This window comes from Lissotriton helveticus, chromosome 5_1 (genome assembly GCF_964261635.1).
Source record: "Lissotriton helveticus chromosome 5_1, aLisHel1.1, whole genome shotgun sequence".
In the NCBI taxonomy this organism is placed as follows: domain Eukaryota; kingdom Metazoa; phylum Chordata; class Amphibia; order Caudata; family Salamandridae; genus Lissotriton; species Lissotriton helveticus.
The window spans coordinates 1160088977-1160110518 of NC_136065.1; the positions used below are offsets into that span (position 1 = coordinate 1160088977).

Consider the following 21542-nt stretch of genomic DNA (forward strand, 5'->3'; position numbering starts at 1 on the left):
TCATCAGGTAAGTTTATTAAAAATGATTATTTCCCCTAATCCACCACTCCCCCCCCCCCCCCCCATCTCACTTTTGTATGGCGGCAGCCTCCCCTGATGTTCCTGCAGTGGACTTGAAACATTTTAAAAGTGATCCCAGCTATATGGATTGTTTCCATTGAGCCCTCCTCGAAATAGTTGGTGTGCTGTATTTGGGTAGCAATTCAATAGCACTATGCCACATGGCTTGCATAGCAAATGCCCTCACAGACAATAGTGTTGAAGGATCTCACTAATAGATTCAGGACATCTGTTAGAAGGCAGAGGGTGTAAGTATTTGTAATAAGTGTTCATTCGTTTCAGATCTGGTAGTATTTAGATGTTGCTATCAGAATCTCGAAAAGATTCTGTACAGCACCAAAAGCAGTGCAGTTTTCGGGAAAAGTTGAATGCGTTGTTTATGCATCCCTAAACACCTATCGTGCATCTGGAATAGCCCACTGTTTAAAACCAGTAAACGGGTGTGACGAGCAGCACCATTCTTCAATCCCATTCATTTTATTGTCTGTGCAGATTCTGAACTTCTTGAAAACCGGATTGACATCTGGGGAGACTTTGGTAAGTCATATTCTATAGTTCTTAATATGGAATGTGCCTGTTTCCCAAAAGCCAAATCTCTCGGATCCTTACACCATTGTCATAGAGATACCTTGAAGGTAATTCTGATTTTTAGTGATATGAAGATGAGTTTGTGCTTTAGAGACTTAGGTGGTTGGTTCTCATTTTGTCCAGTTACCTTCTCTTAACTGCAAATGTTGTTCTTTTCACTCATCTCATTTTTGTTTCCTTCTCGTTGTCTTTATATTTTTCCTTTTTCCATATGTCTGCTTTCTGGTGATAAAAGGACGTGTGTTCGCTTGGTTATTAAATTGATTCTCAAGCAGTTTTATTTTTCCACCTTGGAATCACTGATCACAATCTTCAGTTAGGATCCCCACAATTATGACTTGAATTGATTGGAACCAAAACTGCGAAGTTTAGTTTGTCTCGAGGTCAGCTGCACTCATTATGGACCTTTGAGTAATGCCTGCTTCTGAATCCATAGATGGAGTGCTCAGGTGAATATGGTCACTAAAGGGGCAGTGATTTCTTATTGCATCCTTCCCTCTGTAGCTCTGTTATAAATATACAGAAATCAGGATGCATTGTGCGTAGCCTCGAAGTGATGCTGGAGGTACAAGAGAATGCCAGATAGACGTTTGTGTTTCCCATTCTGTGGGCAGAGGTGTCTGATAGCGTTACACTCAGTAGGCGCTCTTGTCTAAAGCAGAGCTGCTGACTTTGGAACTGGGGAACCACATTTGAGTCTCGGCTTTGGCTCAACATCCTGTGATTCTGGTCAAATCACTTAATTTCCCTGTGCCTATCAAAAAAGAAAAAACAAAGAATATATCCTTGTGTAACGTAACTGGTGCTCATGTAAAGCGCTCCAATACCTTCAGGTCGAGTTCGCGCTGTATAAAACTGCAAGACCTGGACTCCAACCATTACCCACCCGAGATGAAGCCAATTGCATGTAGCTGTCTGTCCCTGCTAGTGTCACTTCTGGTTTTAAGTTCTTTTATTTGTTCTGTGCGGCAGGAAGATACAAGAATGTCGGTGCAATCATGCACCTCAGTGGCGTTCATCAATGTATATCTCTATAGGTAAACACATTTTTTAATCTCCCCTTTTAGCTGAAAGTGTATTAGAATGCAGATGTTTCACGGGTTCTTCATGGGATTACATATAGCTAAACAACCTATGGCCCTACGGTACACGCAAGGGTTATAGAGAGGGTTCTTGAAAGTTCCTTGTTTTGTTCCGAATATGCTTGTTTAGATCTTGTCTAATCAATGTGCAAAATCCACTAAAGCCTTTTCTACTGCATGGACGTTAATTGTTCTCCACATATTAGGCCTTTCGCTCTATGATGGTTCTGGACACTCATTTTGGCGGACGTTCTTTTTAGGAATGGTCCTACTTTACTACAGTCATTTTCCCCTTTCTCTTGTATATCGATAGCCAGTGCTCTTTTGATGAAATACCCAGTACCTGTGCTGGTTGAGAAGAAAACAATGCTAAGGATCTAGGTTTTTCAAGCCTCACTCCTTTACAGTGGAAGCCTACATAACTTGGGACTGCAAGGCTAACACAACTCGGATGAGACAGACCCCTTTGCCTCCCTTGCAGTTTAAGCAGAAAGAAAAACAGGTGTACAGACTTTCTACATTTTACCATGTGTCAAATGCCAGACGGTCGCACCATACCTGGCTACAGTAAAGCAAGGGATTTGCTTTCAAATGTTGTGTTTGGTTCACCCAAGAGCACTTCAAAATCCGGCACCGCACATTCATCTACCTCTCTGGGTTTGCTGCAGTTCATACACTATGTGTGCTGTATGGCATAATCGTTGGCACAGTCTCCGCAGCACTCACTGCCTTCGGAAAAATCACCATCAATTATGCAAAACTCTTAAGACATCCCATCTGTGCTGGATGTGTTTGGTTTTGTAGCTTTCCTTTCTTCCCCTCGATATGTGGACTTTGTCTGGTTTCCTAATTTGGTTTGTAGCACCAGGATTTCTTATGATGATAATGCGCTGGAGAAAAATGAAATAAAAGATTCACTGAATGCCGAAAGATTCAAGGCCTCATCTTATGGCGGAATCTAGTCCTGCTCCTTCATAATAAAACGGCGCTTCATACGATTTTGGCAGAAACATATCACATAGCTTTCCCCCTTGCATGGTCACTGTTTCAGAAGTAAACAGAGCATCTTGGAGTAGATGTTTTTTTAGGATACTTAGAGGTTGATCAATTCATCTCTTAAATGGACCAACAGCCTTTATGTGTGCCTAATGCTTTGATCCTGTTTCCTTGATGGCACAGCTGACTATTGACTGCAGGACAATGGGTTCATGAGATTTTTCCTCTGTACCTTCTGGCCTGGTTTTTGCTTCATTGTGTATCATAGATTGTTCTGCCGCAGTTCCAGTAGACAGGATCACATGCACCAACCAGTCAATTGTCCTTGAATAGAATAATGTTTTGTCAACAATCCTCTCACAATCATTGAGCTAGGCCTTCTAAATTTTACGTTTAAAGATCTGATTCTTGTAATGATTGCATAGATATAAAGAGAGTCTGGAACACCCAAATCCCCTTTTGTTGTTGGTACAAGAGGGTTTCTATATCTTAATACTTGATTACCTCGCTGCTTTGTCTGTGAATACAATTCTCATGCTCTAATGTACATCCTCTCTGCTCTGACAAAGAGATTTTTGAGTTTGTTGCATTTGTTTTAAAGGATTGTAGGGAATGATTGAAACAGTTCTTCCTCTGATTTTGAAATTGGTCTTGACTTTCTTCAACTAGTCTTTCTTAGAACCAATTGACCAGTGTTACCATCACTTTTAAGGCAGTGTTTTACTTGCTTTACTTCCACAAGAAGGTGTTGTAGGAGTTGTGTTTCTTCTGTTTTTTGTTCTGTGACTCATCGCATTTTCCTGTTCTGGAAGCGGGTAAATGCCGCTGTTAAATTACTTAACTGTAGAAGACCTTGGCGCATATCCACCTGAAAAAGTCCTACACCTCTGAAGTAGTATGGACAATTGTAACTTTTGCTTAACGATGTAGTGGAAAGTGCATGTCTTATTAATATGTGGTGGCCGGGACTTTCTATAGAGCTTGTCTGCGAAGGTCTTCTGCCCCCATCCTTCCATTTGAGATGGTCCCTTGCTGGGCGTCTACAAAGCTGCCTTACTTTAACAAGACAGAACAGTGTTGAATATAATACTGACTTTGGATCCATAATTCTGACTCTGGGACCACGCTCGATGAATTGCATCTTTCAGGCTTTCAACCGCTTTATTATTAGTGATCTTCACTTGAGGCGCTATACTAAGGTGGTTGTTCCAAATATGAGGGTTGCTTACCTGTAACCTTCTGTCTAAGTTCTATTGCCTCTGCAATGTTAACTTCACACTCTACCTAGTTTAGCTTACACCAGGCAAGGCCTAATGGTTTTTATTTTTTGAATGAGCTGAAGGTTGGGACCTTTAGTTACATTTGGGAAATGCTCTTTGTACTGTCAATGTTCGAATGGTGTGATGTGAGCACATTCCTTTAGAATAATTCTTATTTAATCTTACCAAACTCTCTTCCTGAGGACATGGAAGAATTCAACAATGTGAGAACTTAGATAGGCAACATAGTTGTAGATTGTAATATTATGAGCAAGTGCAAATTCGTCTTGTTTATTTGTTAAGGAATACATACAAATAAATACGTCTACACAAACACTGCTCTCTCTTATGCATACTTACAAGTCATTTTGAGGGCGACTAATTTCGTCTAGGACTTCTTGGTCATAAGAACACCTCCAATCATACTCAGAAGATAAATGTGTCTCAGCAGGGGTATCAAGCAGGGGTATCAAGCAGGGGTATCAAGAAGGGATTATTTGACAGAGGAAAGGATAAGTTAGCCATTACACAGCATTATGTCACTATGCAGTTAACACAGTCAGAGCACATTTCTCATTCCAAGGTATGTGATTAATCATTCACTTCTGACAACTGATGCAGTTGGAAATACCATATGGCTTTTCTGCCTTACTGCATTGTTTATCAGCCAAACTGTATCGTGATGATGATGGTGCAGACACCAGCTATAAAGACTGCACTATTAGAGTGACATACGTCTCGTAGGCAGACGCACACAGGACAGACTAAACTGTTGCTGCATCCCAGGGCATCCTGTTACGTGAAGAGTTCAGGATCATCCTTTCATACAGCAAAGTGCATTTCCTTATATCCTAGATCTAGTTAATACTCCTAAAAACACATAAACAAGGTGTCTCAGTAGTTAATATGCTTAATGGCAAGTCTGATATGTATTAAGCGTGTTTTGAAAAGTCTTGTTTGGAATTATATAAGCTGATTTTCAAAGATAAAATATGAATTTAAAAATTAGCTCTGTCTCCCCACAGTAAAACGCTTTAAGCTTATTTGCGACGGTTGTTGGCAGAGGAAGGAGGATGCTATGGCTGGCACATAGTGAGGTACAGGAACAAGGGCTCGGTGCCTGGAAAAGGAAGAGGTCGCACAAAAGTGCCAAGTTAGGCTCCTGAAAAATAGCATGACTGCCAAGGCAGCCATTATCATGATCTCATGTACATAAGGATACCAGTGGCTGCTGGTTGGGAATGGTGGCGTAGAGGGCGGATTTAGAAAGAAGAAAAAAAAGGCTTACCTTGTTGTCGTTGGTTGCAAGCCGCCACGTCTCCGACGCAGGAACAGGAAGCACCCAGACTTCCCTACTCCCCTAGGCAGCAATCACAACGCTGTCTTACATAAGTGTTGTGATTGGTCTGAGCGCCGTGTTTCGGAGCTCAAACAGGGACTGGGAGGTTGTGCATGTTCTCCACCAAGGCTGTACAATACAGCCGGTAGAGACCACGCAAAGCGCGCATGAAGGTTTGGCTGGCCAGAGATAGCCAGCCAAACCATCATGCACACTTAAGTTGCAGCAGCAACCACTCCTCTTCCCTCTCCCAGGCTGTGACAAGCACAGGCCCGCCTCGCCCTGGATGGCTCCTTACGGAAGAAAAAAATTATAATAAAGTAAAGTTATTAACATTGCGTTATTATCATTTTCTTTTTCTTTTTGCACTTAGTGGGGTGACGCTCCTCTACCTTAGCGGGGGAGCTGCCCCTGAAGGACAATACTTTCATATAATCGATAGTTGTCATAACCCACATGCTGTTCAGTCATTTGGATAAGATATGTTAGTATGTAGAGGGTGAACTATCATATTTCATACAACGTAGCTGTAGTGTAGATGGGTTCCCCTACATTTTTGATAATATTTAAACTCTTATCTAAACCTCAGAACATTTAATCTGCATCATGCTGATAATGAACTGGTCTACATGTCACTATAGATGTTTATTTTCAGTTTGTACAAACTTTTTTATTATGCATGGTAAATTCAAAATTTTCTGTAGACGAAGTTCATGTTCATGCCTGTTTTGCTTACCCTCGTCAGTTTGTCTACTTGTTGAGACAGGTGCCTGTCCGAGTGTGAGGTGTTACATGCCTTGACGATGAGAGAACAGGAAGGAGTGGTGCTGAGTTTTAGGAAGTTTGTTGAGTTTCAAGGTGTCTGCTGTGGTCCTGTAGGTCTTTAGGTCTCTGTTTTAGCACCTTTAGGCCAAGAACTAAAGTAGATAAATATTTGTTAATGGATCTTGCACTGAGGCTTCTGGACTGTCTCAGTGTTGTGGCCATTGTATCTCATTTCTTATGTACGCGGATGAGCAATATTGCTATATTTTAGCCTATTTGCACTGGGTCCAGCAGTCTTTTGGGAGACTATCAAAAAGAGAGTTGGCTTAAATCATGTTGTAATTTACTATGTTGCGAATCTAATTAGTGTAATGCTCAAAGGAAAGAAGTGTTGACTACTCCCGAGCTATCTCAATTGGAAGAATCTGACCTGGTCACCGAGCTTTATTTGGAAAATGTGCTGAAATCACTGTCACTGTAGAATCAAAGGTTCTTAACTGACCTTGCAAGAGTTACCAGTGTACTGGTGCACTTGGTAAGTTCTGGCAGCATATATTTTGTAGCTATATATGTTGAATGTGCATACTGCAAACCGAGCAGAAAGACAGCAGCAAACAGTACGTAGTCAAATACAAAGATGCTAGGCAGGGGTGGGCTGTTTACTGTGCCGCACTTCTGTGTTGCAATGTAGTGTTCTTTAAAGAGTGTGTCTTTGGGCGTGGCCAGCAGCATGTTGGAGTGAGATGTGCCTCTGCTCGGCTCCCGGCCTACTGCACGAATCCGTCGATAAAACTGTCCCCAAAACTGCCAAAACCTCACCAAACTGAAGCCGGAGTGACTCCGCAGACCCAGAGGCCCGAATTGTGAGACCTGGTTAAAATTGGGGCTGTCTTCGGGACTAAGCGAGGAACGCAAGAGACGGCGGCAACTCCGCGACAAGATGGTGACCGGGCCCGCTCCTTCGTATTAGGTGGAGCTCTGCCCGGCTCTGAGGTTGCACATCCGGCGGACCCTCCTCTTCGGCGGTGCCGGTGATTCGACCCGATCGGAGGTGCAGCGGGAGGCCCTGTCCGCCGACGTCCGGAGACAGCGGAGTGTTGATCCAAGGCGGGGGGTCCCTGCCGGGCCGGAGGGAGACCCTGACGGAACATCGTCGCGAGCCCAGGGCCGAGGGCTGTGGCGGACGACTGCGGAGGGGAGCGCAGAGACGGTGGGGTCACCCGCCGACGGAGGTCCGAGTAAGGAGGAGGGTCACCTAGCTCAAGTGGCCGCGGATCCTGTTGCTCCCTCCCCCCTCCCCCCTTCGCCCTGTGACTGGGACCCATGTTGCTGGGGTCCGGCGGACGGTCCTGCCATGCCGTTTGTAGCTGGCTGGTCGGGCCAGCGTCTGCTTCCCTCTCTCCTGCCTGACTTGCAGGCGCTGCCGTGGGACGGGGGTAGCCTTGGGCGGCCCCGACGAGAGCTCGAGACCTGTGTTGGCACCGTGAGGGGTGAGCTGGAGACGCACTGGGGGGGCGCCGTGAACGGGCCCTGATTGACCCCCCTGAGTCACCGAACCGGACTGGTGGTCCCCCCTCGCCCCCCCCTCCATCCTGGTGGGGCAGAGGAGTGGGGAACGTGGGCGCCCGCTTCACCTGGGGGGCACATCGGAGACGCTGCCTAGATTCGACGCTCATCAGAAGGGGGCCCCGGTACCACCGGAGGCTTTGCGTAGTGGAGGAAGGCGACATCAGCCTCGGCAGGTAGCGGTGTGAGAGGCCCTGGAAGCTCCTTCCCCGCCTCTGCCCGTCAACGGGTGCCCACTGCAACCGGAATATCCGCTGCCGGAGAGCCCTGCTGAGTTGGAGGGTTCAGCCTTGGGTGCTCTTTCACCCCCCCCCCCCCTCACCGCCTAAACGACCGATCGGGTCGCAGGGAGAGATTACTGCTCGGGCCTGTCATGGGGAAAAGGGACCCTGCCCAGAGGACGGCCAGACAGGGAACCATAGACAGCTACGCTACGGCGCGACCTCGGAGGGAGATGACCCCGGCACCGCCTGGCACCAGTGTGGACACGACCATCATTATGGAGGCAATACAGGCATCGAGGGCGGATATACAGAACTCTAGAAAGGCACTGGAGACAAAAATAGCTGAGGTGGGTTCAGAGGTCCTACTGCTACGCCAGGACTTTAGGAATCTTACGGAAAGAGTGACCGTCACTGAGACCAGAATCAGCGAGACGGAGGATTCCCTTGCTGCACTAAAGACAGATATGGCGGAGCTACAGGCATCTCACAGGCAGCTGTTGTGGAGAGTCGATGATGCAGAAAACCGGGCAAGACGCAACAATCTCCGCTTCGTGGGTTTTAGGGAAGGTATTGAGAAGACTGACGCTGCAGCGTTTCTCAGAGACTGGTTAACAGCGACGTTCCCACAGGCCAAATTCTCGAACTGCTTCATCATAGAACGGGCGCACAGGGCCCTGCTTATGAAACCTCCAGAGGGAGCGAGGCCAAGACCGATCATTGCCCGTTTCCTTAACTTTGCGGATAGAGACCTCATCCTGAGAGAGGCAAGGAAAAAAGGGGAACTTAGACTGGAAAATGCAAACATCGTGATTTTCCCGGATTATAGCCAGGAGGTGCAGAAACAGCGCCGGTCATATGATTCCGTTAAGGCGAAACTACGCGACATGCACATATCCTACATGCTACTCTTTCCGGCGAAGCTGAAGGTCTTATACAAGGGCAGGTCACATTTCTTCAGCCGCCCGGAAGAGGCTTGGCAGTGGCTGGAGGAGCGACCCCTGCTCCGAGGGGCGGAGGAGGAGGGCCGTAGGGTCCGCTTCGAAACGGCGGCGGCCAACTTCCGGAGAAGCCCACCCGAGACACAGGTCCCATATCCCGAGGATGAAACACCATACACCCTCCCCACTGACTCCGGAACGCACTGCATCGGCTGGAGGAGACAGAGACCAAAATGTACCCACGGAGGTGAATCCGACGCAGGGTAACAGACCTAGCAGCCTGGAAAACCGCAGCGTAGTGGAGATGGACGATGTGGCTAGCACGTGCTCATCAGACTTTGAGGAATCAACAGATAACTCTTTACATCCCCTGGTCGCGGCGATCCGAGAGATGGAACAGGGGGCCACTGGAGGCGCGGAGGACTGCGGCCTAGACTCACAAGATTCCCACTCGTGAGGAAATATGGGATTGGTATCCGGAACGGCAGTAGGCCACTGCCGGAGACACGCAAGTTACAAACACCACTTTTTGAATTCTGTTAGACACTAGTGCTTTCAGATCGCCTAGGTACCACCTTTAGCGGCCCACAGGACAGTAGAACTCGTACAGTCCCTGACTGGACAATTAAGCTGAGGGAGGCCTAGACTGGAGCCCTAGTGTTCTTCTAGTTGGGGTGGTTCGAGGGAGGGCGACAGACCTTTACCGCCCAAAAGTCTCGTGCTTTCTTGGTTACAAGTATGGGATGGCTGGGAGGAGAAGGTGGGGAGGGGGTGGGGGGAACCGGGGGAGTTCGGACAGTTTGTTGGGGGGTTTACTGGTGCGAGGTGGGGGACCTCAGTTGATTGACTTCAGTCATATTTATTACTGCAACATTCTCTGCTCATGCACCAGGAATCACACACGCTATCGCGTAAAAACATTAGAATGTCAAGTACATTAGATACACATCAGACTGACCTTTCCAAACTCAGCGCCCTGACCTGGAATGTGAATGGTCTAGGTAACAAGATCAAGAGAGGACTAGTAAATGCATACATTAAAAGAATGGGACATGATGTGATTTTCCTACAGGAGACGCACCTCAAGGGGTCCAATTGCTCCTTCATTGCCAGGGGACGATATAAAGTGCTGGCCCACGCGGAATACACTACTGACTCCAGAGGGGTGGCAATTATCCTTAAGACAACTTTTCCGTTCTGCATCACACGCACATGGGTGGACCCACAGGGAACCTGCGTTGGAGTACAAGGGACGTGGTGAAGGCGCACATACACACTAGTATCAGTATATGCCCCCCCTAAACTACAGGCAAATGCACTTAAGACGTTAGCAAACATACTTCTAGAATCGGCCACCACCATTCAATTAGTGGGCGGGGACTTCAACGATGTCATGGACAGGGAGCTGGACCGCTCAGGGTCGACACCCACTAAGATCACCCAGACACCACTGGCCCGGATGATTTCCACGATTGGCCTTACTGATGTTTGGAGGTGGCTACACCCGGGACAACTTACGTACTCCTTTTACTCGGCCCCTCATAAGGTATTCTCTAGACTGGACTATATCTTTATGTCCAGACAAGACTTGACTACGGACTCGACCGCAGAATACAGGGCGAGAGGAGTCTCGGATCACTCGCCTCTACTGCTCAAAGGCCACAAACGCAACACAACAGGGGCTACCTGGCGACTGGACGCTTGGGAACTAAAAAACCCAGCAATCCTGAAGGGGGTGCGGGCGGATGCACGAGTTTACCTGGCTGACAACGAGGGAACGGTTGACTCAGGAGTAACCCTCTGGGAAGCCTTGAAACCGTTCATGAGAGATAGGATAATGAATAGGATTGGAGAAGAGAGGAAAAAACTTCAGGGAATAGTGGCAGGGGCCGAGCGGGCCATACTAGACCTGGAGAGGGAACACCTGTGCACCAAATCCCCTATCGCCCTGAGAAAACTAGTAGACGCACAACGCCACTACAGGGACCTGGTAACAGATGAGGCTAAGACACAGAACCTGGCCACCCTTCACCGTCTGTATGACGTACGGGACAAATCAGGCAGACTCCTAGCGTGGCTTAGTAGGAAGGAGCGGGCTGCGCGGTGGGTAGGGGTATAGACGGTGGCCTGGCCTGCACAGATGCACACATCGCTGAGGCCTTTGCTGCCCACTATGAGAGTTTTTATACCGCTAGAAACTTAGGTTCGAGTGATGATGCTCTCCGATATATGGACCAAATTGAAGTCCCATCCCTGGACCCGGAATCAGTTAAGGCCCTTGACACAGACATCACGACAGATGATGTTTCCTTAGCGATAGGCAGACTGAGGCCTGGGAAGGCCCCGGGACCTAACGGTTTCCCGGCGGAATTCTTTAAATGTACGACGGACATCCTGGCTCCACACTTGAAAAACCTCTTCTTAGGTGCCTACCAGGACGAGAGGCTCCCTGCGGACCTCTCTGCGACAATAATCGTCCCAATCTACAAAGAGGGGAAACCGCGAGAGGACTGCTCATCCTACAGACCTATATCCCTGAGGTGAAGCTCCTTGCGACTGTCCTGGCTCTGCGGCTACGGACGGTGATACCGGACCTGATACACCTAGACCAAACTGGCTTCCTCCCTGACTGAGCCACAAAATTCAATCTCAGACGTACACATAATTGGCTACAGGAGGTACGCGGCAGAGAGGCGCCGCATTGGTTCCTCTCCCTCGATGCAGAAAAGGCCTTTGATGCGGTTCACTGGCCATTTCTGGCAGGGGTGTTAGAAAAATTTGGCTTCGGCCCCAAATTCCGGGCTTGGGTTCGACTCTTATACACTGCACCACGAGCCAGGGTAAGAGTGAACAGGAGTATATCCCGTGAATTTCGGATCCAGAGAGGGACCCGACAGGGGTGCCCGCTATCGCCCCTTCTCTTCACACTCACCATTGAAGTCATGGCGGCCAGGAAACGACAGAACTCGACAATTAGTGGTTTCAGAATAACTACCGCAGATGCCCAAGAGAAGCTGTCTTTATATGCGGACGGTGTCCTCCTATACATCTCTGACCCGGAGACGACCATCCCGGAGCTGTTCCGGGAGTTGGAAAATTATGGAGCCCAGTCCGGCTATAAAATTAATTGGCACAAATCGATCCTATATGACCCAGGGGAGGTGGTCGCTGGACGACGCTGCCCCAACAATTAATAACTACCACAGAGGGCTTTCAATACCTAGGGATTTACATTACCCTGGATAAGACGCTCTCACTTCAAAGAAATATAGATAGGGTCACACAAAACTCGATCGCGGACATGGAGAGATGGCGACGCCTGCCACTCACACTCTTAGGGTGAGCAGCCTTATATAAAATGATTATCCTTCCCAAATACTTGTACGCCCTACAAAATGAGTATTATTCCCTCCCAGACACATTGTTACACAGGCTTCATTCGGATCTCCGGGCATTTCTCTGGCTAGGAAAGAAACCTAGGATAGCGCTGACCACACTTCAGAGACACCAGTATAGTGGCGGAATCTCACTCCCGAATCTGGAAGCCTATTATTGGGCGGAACACATGACCCCGATCAATGAGTGGCTACATCTGACGGCAGATCACCCCACCTATGCCCTAGAACGACATACACTATCCACACACAACCTGTTGCACCACTTGTATGGAGGGTCAGCACAGCACCAACTACTCCCGGCTACCTGTACGACATTACGAGCCTGGAATAAAGCCATGAAACGCACGGGTTGGGATAAGACCCCCACTCGCCAGACACCACTTTGGCATTGTACGTGGCTACGTGAGCTACACAAACTAAAAGGTTTCAAACGCTGGGATGATATTGGTATCTCCACCATCGGGGATGTTATAGCGAGGGGAGAATTGAAGTCCTTCCAGACAATGAGAGCTGATTATGGGCTGGAAAGCTCGCAGTTTTTTAAATACACTCAGTTTAGGCACGCATGGCAAGCGCAACAGATACAATTGTTAGAGATAACGGAGTACGCTCCGCTGGAGGGGCGGCTTCTGCAGGAACGGATTCCGGGGAAAGCAGTCTCACTTACATACAAAACACTCACCAACAATATGCTGGGAGACCTTGCGAAGCTCAGCGGTACATGGGAGAGTGAAGTAGGGCCACTGAAAGACCTAGATTGGGAGTTAGTGCTGATGCATCCTCGAGAGGTAGCGATAAAATCAAGGCTGCGCCTCATTCAATATAACATACTGCATAGGACATACTACGACAGGGTACAACTATATAAAATGGGGAAAACCGAGAATGATAGATGTCTCAGATGCCACGGAGAAGGGGGAGGCTTTTATCATACATTATGGACCTGCACAGTGATCCAAACATACTAGTCCCGAGTCTTCTCGGAATTACAGGAGGTCCTGGGAGCTCCATTGACACAAGAGCCGAAGATGGCTTTACTGGGAATGTCCAATGATGTAGATTTGCCACGCCCACTTATAATTTTCCTGGTCCTAGCCCTGGTGGTAGCCAAAAGAGACATTGCGAAACGATGGGGGTCCCCGACTCCTCCCGACCTGAAGGAATGGAGGCATGGACTAGACCTCTACATGGCGGCTGAGAGGGTGACCTATAAGTCCAGGGGGTGCCCTAGGAAGTTCAGAAAAATTTTGGCTAAGTGGAGACATTATCATGGACTAGATGGAGGATTGGGGAATGACTGAGCATACCGTAGCGTTCCTAGTTCAAATAAGGGAAGGCGGGTGTGGGATGGAGGGGAGAATGGGGGGTTAGAACCTTGATGCATAGTCCTTTTTTGCAATTCTACGATGTACTGTATATCCACAAGATGTTTTTTCTGGGGGGGTGGGAGTGGAATTAGAGGGAGAAGGTGCAGTTGAATACTTGACTGTATTGTTCAGTTATATACAAAAAGCAAATAAAAATGTTTTTAAAAAAAATAAAGAGTGTGTCTTTAGCTCTTTCCTAAATTGAAGAGTAAAGGCAGTCCTGATAGACTCGGGTATGTAATTCCAGATCCTGGGTCCGTATGCGGAAAAAGGGTGTTGCCTAGTTTTTCTTTCTTTCTCTTCATCTCCACTCTGATGGTGTCCTAGCAAAATAAGCGGGGTGTCAGTCACATGATGGCTTTGCGCAGATGCAACTTATCTTGAAGGTTTTCTGAGCAGGCAAGAGGAGTCAAGGACTTTCCATTAGGACGAGAATGATGTGGCCATATCTTTACAGCTGTTGATAAGGCATGTGTTGGAATATAAGACGCAATGAACGGGTGCTATAGTGAAGTAAGGAAGGCTGCAGCAGAGAACGAGGCCACCATGTAAATGCAGGGGCATAAGGGCTTGAACAGCTAGTAGAATGTCTCAATGTGGGAGAAATAGTTTAACATTCTTTAGTAGAGAGAACTGGTATTAAGGCTTTTTGGGTTTCTTGTCGATAGGATCCTTGAAGATGAGCTTCGGATCAAGTTGGAATCAGAGGGATCTTGGTATTTGGTCAAAAGTTGGGCTTTGTTGTGTCATTAAACCAGATTAGAGCTTTGTACATCAGTTGGCCAATAGGAGGAATATGGTTTGGTTGGGGTTAAATTTCAGGTAGGTGTGAGACGTCCAGGTCTGGATGAGAAACGAGCAGTGCTGGAGGTGATGGATGCCTAGAATGGAGGAGACTTTCATGTAGAACTGTGTTCCATTGTCGTATTAATTTGCTAATGTCCTCTTGGATCCTTCCCAATCCGGCTTCCGCAGCAACCACAGCACCGAGACCGCCCTCATCGCCGCCACCGACGACATCAGAATCCTGATGGACAAAGGAGAAACAGCCGCCCTCATCCTCCTGGACCTGTCAGCTGCCTTCGACACGGTCTGCCGCCGCACCCTATCAGCGCGCCTCCATGATGCCGGAACTCAAGAGAAGGCCCTGGCCTGGACCACATACTTCCTCTCCGGCATAACCCAGAGCGTCCGCCTCCCGCCCTTCCGCTCAAAAACCACGAGATCATCTGCGGCGTCCCACAGGGATCCTCCCTCAGCCCGACGCTGTTCAACATCTACATGGCACCTCTCGCCCATGTCGCACGACAGCACAACCTCAACATCATCTCCTACGCCGACGACACCCAGCTGATCATATCCCTCACCGAAAACCCCCACACCGCAAAAGCCAACCTCCACAGAGGAATGAAGGCCGTTGCCGACTGGATGAAGGACAGCAGACTGTAGCTGAATTCAGACAAGACGGAGGCCCTCATTCTCGGGCCCACCCCATCAGCCTGGGACGACTCCTGGTGGCCCACATCGCTAGGCACAGCCCCGGAACCCACCGACCACGCACGCAACCTGGGGTTCATCCTCTACTCCACCTTCTCCATGACCTAGCAAGTCAACGCCGTCTCCGCGTCCTGCTTCAACACCCTCCGGATTCTCCGCAGGATCTTCAAATGGATCCCTCTTGACACGAGAAAAACCGTCACCCAGGCCCTCATCACCAGCAGACTCGACTAAGGGAACGCCCTCTACTCGGGAACAACAACCAAGCTCCTGAGACGACTACAACAAATCCAGAATGCCTCGGCACGACTGATCCTCGACGTCCCCCGACACAACCACATCACACCCCACATGAGAGGCCTTCACTGGCTCCCCGTCAACAAAAGAATCACCTTCAAACTCCTCACCCACGCACACAAGGCGCTACACAACACCGGACCAACATACCTCAACAACCGCTTCCACACCCCCACCCGCAACCTCCGCTCTGCCACCCTCGCCCTCGCCACAGTTCCTCGTATCCGGAAAACCAACTCCGGCGGCAGATCCTTCACCTACCTCGCCGCCAAGACCTGGAACGTTCTCCCTACCAGCCTACGACAGACCCAGGACCTACTGGCCATCAGAACACTTCTCAAGACCTGGCTCTTCGATCTGTAGCAGCCCCCCCCCCCCCCCCCCAGCGCCTTGAGACCCTTACGGGTATGTAGCGCGCTCTACAAATGAATTGATTGATTGATTGATTAGAATTTCAAGGGGTTCTTTGCAGAGGTTAAAGGGGAGCAAGGTGGATCCTTGGGTGATTCTACAAGGGGCGGGGATCTTTTGGGGTTTGGAGGCGTTTATGTGGATGAGTAGTTTAAGGAGAGGCCCAAGCTACTAACTAGGTGTGTGGAGGTAATAATTAACAGTTAGTATGGAAACGTTCATTTGCAATGTCTCGGGTGTCTGTAAATGACGGAGAGAAGCAGGCTTGATGATTACCCCATTGCACTGTGCTCGAGAGGAATGAGATAGAACATTTAAGGGATGTGCCAAATGCCATGACTGCAGACATTTCAAGACACTGCTGTGAGTAACAGGGATAGTTGTCTATATGGCTAGGAGGATGACCATGATGAGTGTATTATTGTAAGGTAATGCAAAAAACTAATTTCGCTTTCCCAGAATATATGACGCAAGAGGCCCCATATATCTTTGGGGCATCACCAAATTGGAAGGGCCAATGCTTAATTGTAATTTACATGTTTACACTATATCAAATCACTTATCCATTGTGTTGTGGTCGGTACAGGGGCACACCACGGCACATTGCTAGTCTCCTCTTCACTAGCGACAGTTCTAGAGTCGTAAACTGCCTGACTCTTTTCGGAGCAATTCGTAGTGTTTTGCCTATTATCGAAGTGTAGTCAACACAACCTACCATTAATCTTGAATTTTGGGGTACTCCCATGCGAAGTGTACAAAATCCTTCCAGGAATCTCCTAAGTCTTTGGAAGTCTTCTATGACCTAACTTTTATAGCTAAAGCGGTGTATGATAACACTATAATTGTAAAAGTAAATGTTTACTATTCATTGAGATTCAACACATTTGAGTGCAGCAATACCAACATTTGGAAATTGGAAATCTAGTGTTCCTGTCTAATCATAGTTAAACGATGTATTCTCAACAGCATCATAATCTTATACAGTTAGGAAATGCAGTGTTTAAACTGTGGGTAATAATTACCTTATTAAGTAGCACCCACTCTGGAGGTCCGATAGGTGTGTAGGATAGTGTGCCTTCAATATATGTCCCAGCCTGAAACAGGAAAACGTCTAAACTAGAAATGTCGCCTTTTTTACAGAGCTGCTACTTTGTGAATAAGGATCTAATTATGTAGACTTTTTTCCCCTTAATGTGGCTTAAACGCTTCAAGGGAGTGCTGGTTTTCAGCTCTGCTGTAAGCTGGAAGCATGGGTTACTTAATTATGCATTGTTGGCCTCGAATGTAAGTGAAGTACTATTGTTGTTGGAGGGTATGGAGATGCAATCTCCGTTTATGCTACCAGATTGAAGTATGTGCAGGATTGAGTGGTACAATAATGGGCAGGTTGTGCTTGAGCAATATAATAGAGTTGTAATTCTGGGACAGCCAGTCCATTGCCTAGTGTAAGGTCAGTGAGTATATCCCTTGCTATTTGTGCTTGACCACAACCCAAACTAGTGTTACTGATTGCTGATTTGGGCTCAAGCAGGGTTATCCAATCGATGATCCTTTACCAAGGCCGAGTCTCTTTAGTATCTCAAAAATATGATGCCACTTTAGAGGATCAAATGCTTTTTCAGTGTCGAAGTGCAACTGTCCCTGGTAAATCTGACCATATTTGGTGCCTCTTTTCACCATCAGCTTGATCACTGTTCAATGTGCAAACCTGGTGCACTGGCTGAAAAAATATTTTCGTTTTGCTATTGGAGTCTACTGTTATATTTTGCTCACTGGCTCCTGGTCTTGGTGGTACTTCTACTCCTGCAGCTCAGTTTTGATCTGCCTTGTAGGCTTCTAGCCCAGCACACTCCTACTAAATAAGTATTTGCGGGCCTGGGAAATAAGATTAGTTGTATTTCGCTAAACCCATTTTCTCATATTGCCCAGTTCAGCTTTCGATCCCTCTTTGCTACACTGGAGTGGATGGATCTCTTAAGGTATTTATGGCCAGCAATACATTATCAGCCTCTTCATGCTGAACAACCTGCATGACAAACCCTTTTTGCTCACATTGCCATATTAGACTGAAACCAACCATATGCAAATCAGCCCTGATCCTGCACCAGTAGGAGTGTCCCAGCCCTAATTTCCTGACTAGCTCTCTTCTGAACAGGAACATGTGTAACTCTTTTTTGGCCTCGTCGGTGGAGTGCCGCTTGAATCTTTTGACACAGTGAACAAGGGACCCGAGTCTGCGCAAAAAACCACGGGCGGACATGTAGCCTCAAATGATCACCAGTTGCTGAGAATAATTAATTCAGGCAGTCCTTCCATCACCTTGTTTGTTGCTTTCTATTTTTGGGAAGTTGTATACATGCACAACATAAGAGTAAACCTCGGCACTCTAATCAGTTCAGATTAATTCAGAGACATTTCTCTTATTGTTACATGAGTCAAATTCAATGGACAAAAAAGTTTTTGACTTGTTCAATTTAATAAAGATATGGAACAAACAAGTTTGACAATGTATTTGAAAGCGAATAATTTCAATAGCACTATATTTCATAGATGGAGGGCACCATTCAATAATCCTCCTGTAGAACTTTGGACCGGCAGCCGATATGTGTTTCGTTACAGAGTAACTTTTTCAAGGCTTAGATGAGTATTGAATCAAACTCGGAAGTAATCCGTAGACGTTCAAAGTCTTCTAGTTAAAAGTTGACCAGTTATCTATTTATTTTATATCTCTAGCCCGGAATGGTAGTGGCACCATACACTTTCAGTGGATCCAATATTTATCTTCAGAAGCTAGAATAACTTGCATCTTATCGCATCGTATAACAACCAAAATTCCTGTGCAATACTCGGGCCGGCCGCTACATACGGCGGAATTCGCATGGACAGGGGCATATCATAGCCCTACGACTTCGTCTTTTCACATTATTGCACAGGAGGTTTGCTCTTATGTTGAACATTTACACTGGGTTCTTTTAGGACCACAGTGGCTTGACACCTTGGGTAGTGGGGTGTAGGTCCTTAACCTTGAGGGGCACCAATACTGTAATGTACATTTGGAATGCTTACAAAGAGTGATGTGCTACCAATAAGACCACCGCTACCATTTGTAAATATTGTATTGATGCATACTTGCTTCTTTGTCCTCCGGAATAACATCCTAGAAGTATTCAATGCCATTAATTTGTCACTGCTCTCTCATGCACATAGAAGAACCATACTCAACACCAACATACTCACCAACTGCTCAGAGACTCTCTATGATCAAATCGAGCCCTTTCCCCATCCTCCGGCAATGGACATGCTGAAGACTAAGAAGGCGTCCTCACTGGATGCTGCATAAAGCCCCTCAGACTCCGGGTGTTTGCATCTGTCTTGCGTGTGAACACGATCCGGCTCACACAGCTTCTTTCTAGTGATTAGCAGTGAAACAAACTCGCTGAAATGTCTACCCTTATCCGTCTTGTTTTACAATCCCAGTCCCTTTTAATGATGCAAAATAAAATGTGGAATTATTGCATATCTAAACAGCAACGTACCGTGAAAGTTAGGCTTTTTGGAACTTCAGTGTTGCTGTACTGTACCTTGTTGGCAATGCATACATCGATATGCATGTGACGTCTGCCTGGACCCCAGCGTGCCCACCTGTGTACATCCTGATTGCTAATTTTCACGGCAACGCTTAACCTTCACTCAGAAATTAATGGCAGGTCTTCATTATTCAGCAATGGTCAGTCAGCGAGCGAAGCATGTGCAAGGCATCCGCCTCACCTGTGGAGGTGTCACGCGCTCCCTCATTAATGAACGCAGCCTTCCAAAAAGGTTGATACACAGTTGGCATGTTTAATTTTACACTGAAGCGCCTTCGTGGGTGTTTGGCATGTTTAAGCAGAGTAAATTAGAAAGAACTGCGAAAGCAATTGTGATTTGTGCTAAAGGATTCCTATACTGCATGCTGGGTATGTCTAGTTTGCACCGCAGGGCCTTTATAACTCCTTTTGAAAGAATGGCCTTCTAGTGGCCTGATTCATCTAGGGTGGCCCATAGATATGGTCTGCACTGATGGTGCAGGGCCATCATTCACGGTTCTCAAGGTTCAAGCTTAGTGTCCCCAAACGACTCACTTGCAGTAACTGATACAATGTTTGTTTCCCTGCACGCTTTTCAAGAAAGCCTTCTCAGGTCTGGATAGACAGCCCTGACCTGTCTGAAAAGTATATGAACTTGTCTTGGGTCAGTATTTGTGTTTACTCAGCTTTATTGAGAATAAATTGACATAAATCGGGAACAACAACAGTAACATATGCAAATCTGGGAGCAAGAGAGAAATAATTATGTAAGTAAGTAAAGTGGTTTACAGTTTTATATTTCATAGGGAAATAAGGGTAACAAAAGAGGGGAGAGGAGGGTGGGAAGGGAATTATAAACCAACAATTAAGAGTAGCAGAATGCAGTAATTCATAAACTATGAATTAGTAAAGAACATGGTTAATTAGAAAACTAGAATGGAAATGTATCAATGAAAGAAAACAGTGAACTTAGCACATTGAGGGGGGATTCAAATTTTCAGAACAGGTAGAATTAACTTGTTTACATGTATATCCAAAAAGGTTGTTAACCCGTTTACTGCGGCCGATATTTCGGCGCAGTGCGGGCGTTCTAGTTTACTCGTTTACATGTATATCCAAAAAGGTTGTTAACCCGTTTACTGCGGCCGATATTTCGGCGCAGTGCGGGCGTTCTAGAGAGTGGGCGGGGCCGCGTCGGCCGTTGAAAGTTCGCAGCACCAGCCAGGTAGTGCTCCGAACGTTCAGCGGCCGACGGCAGCACTGATAGGGTTAATAACCAATATTAATCTCTATTTACATGATGTCTACACAGAGAAGCAAACACAATATCTAACCTATGATGATGAGAAATCTTATACCACTATGCATTTTAATGTGCATTTAACTTAATGCCATCTGATAAGCTTCCTTAAAGCAAAAATGGCACTGGCATTGAAGAAATTAATTTAAAAATGAGTATAAGTTGAGACCATACTTTCTTCCAAAAAGAAGCAGTGGGTAGACATAGAAATAGAAGGTGTATAAAGTCACCGGGAAAGTGACTGCATGACCAACAGGATTTGTTATTCATGTTAGAGAAATTATCTATGGAAGTAGGTGTATGATAACATCTGTGTTATAAAAACACATAGATTGAGTAACTGAGGTTGATCTTGAAATTTTAAATACTCTAGACCACATTTTATTCCATAAGGCAATGGTTCAAGCACATCCCAAATGTGTTTCCCAACCAAGTTTGAGCCTGGATTTAGAACGTAAAGGATCTGGGACGTACATTTTGTTTATAACTAAAGGAAGTCTTTGGATTAACTGTAAGTATTTTTAAAAGGGGAAGAAGGAGTAAGAGGAGAAGAAGGGAGTGAATCAAGAACGTCTAAAATGATTTCCATAAGAATAGAAAATGTATGGCAAAATGACAGAGGGCAGTTAAATGACCGCTGAAATTGAGGGGAAAGTGCAAGAGTCTCTACCTTAAAATAAATCATGGACCCAAATTATACCCCTTTGTCTCCAAGATTTCCAATATGTAGGTATATTATTTATTGTAATTAAATGATTGTTCCATATAAGAGAATTAGGAAAATAATCCCTGTAGTAAGTCTGTGGTTGATAATAGTGTTTTAAAAGAAAACCTGCATGATTAAATAGAGGTGAGAATGAAATGGTGTTTTTAAAAGAGAAGGAAAGAA

The 21542-nt window shown here is 46.4% G+C and overlaps 1 protein-coding gene across 2 annotated transcripts in view; it reads left to right on the forward strand.

Moving 5' to 3' along the window:
• Nucleotides 1–21542, forward strand: part of VTI1A (vesicle transport through interaction with t-SNAREs 1A) — a 1126058-nt gene that overhangs the window by 1016977 nt on the left and 87539 nt on the right. The window contains exon 8 of one of the 2 annotated variants that reach the window (XM_078643784.1): nt 553–597. The exons of the other annotated variant lie outside the window; for it this stretch is intronic. Coding sequence (XP_078499910.1) covers nt 553–559 — 7 coding nt within the window. The 3' untranslated portion in view covers nt 560–597. The remainder of the gene's footprint in view (nt 1–552; nt 598–21542) is intronic. 2 annotated transcript variants of the gene reach the window in all.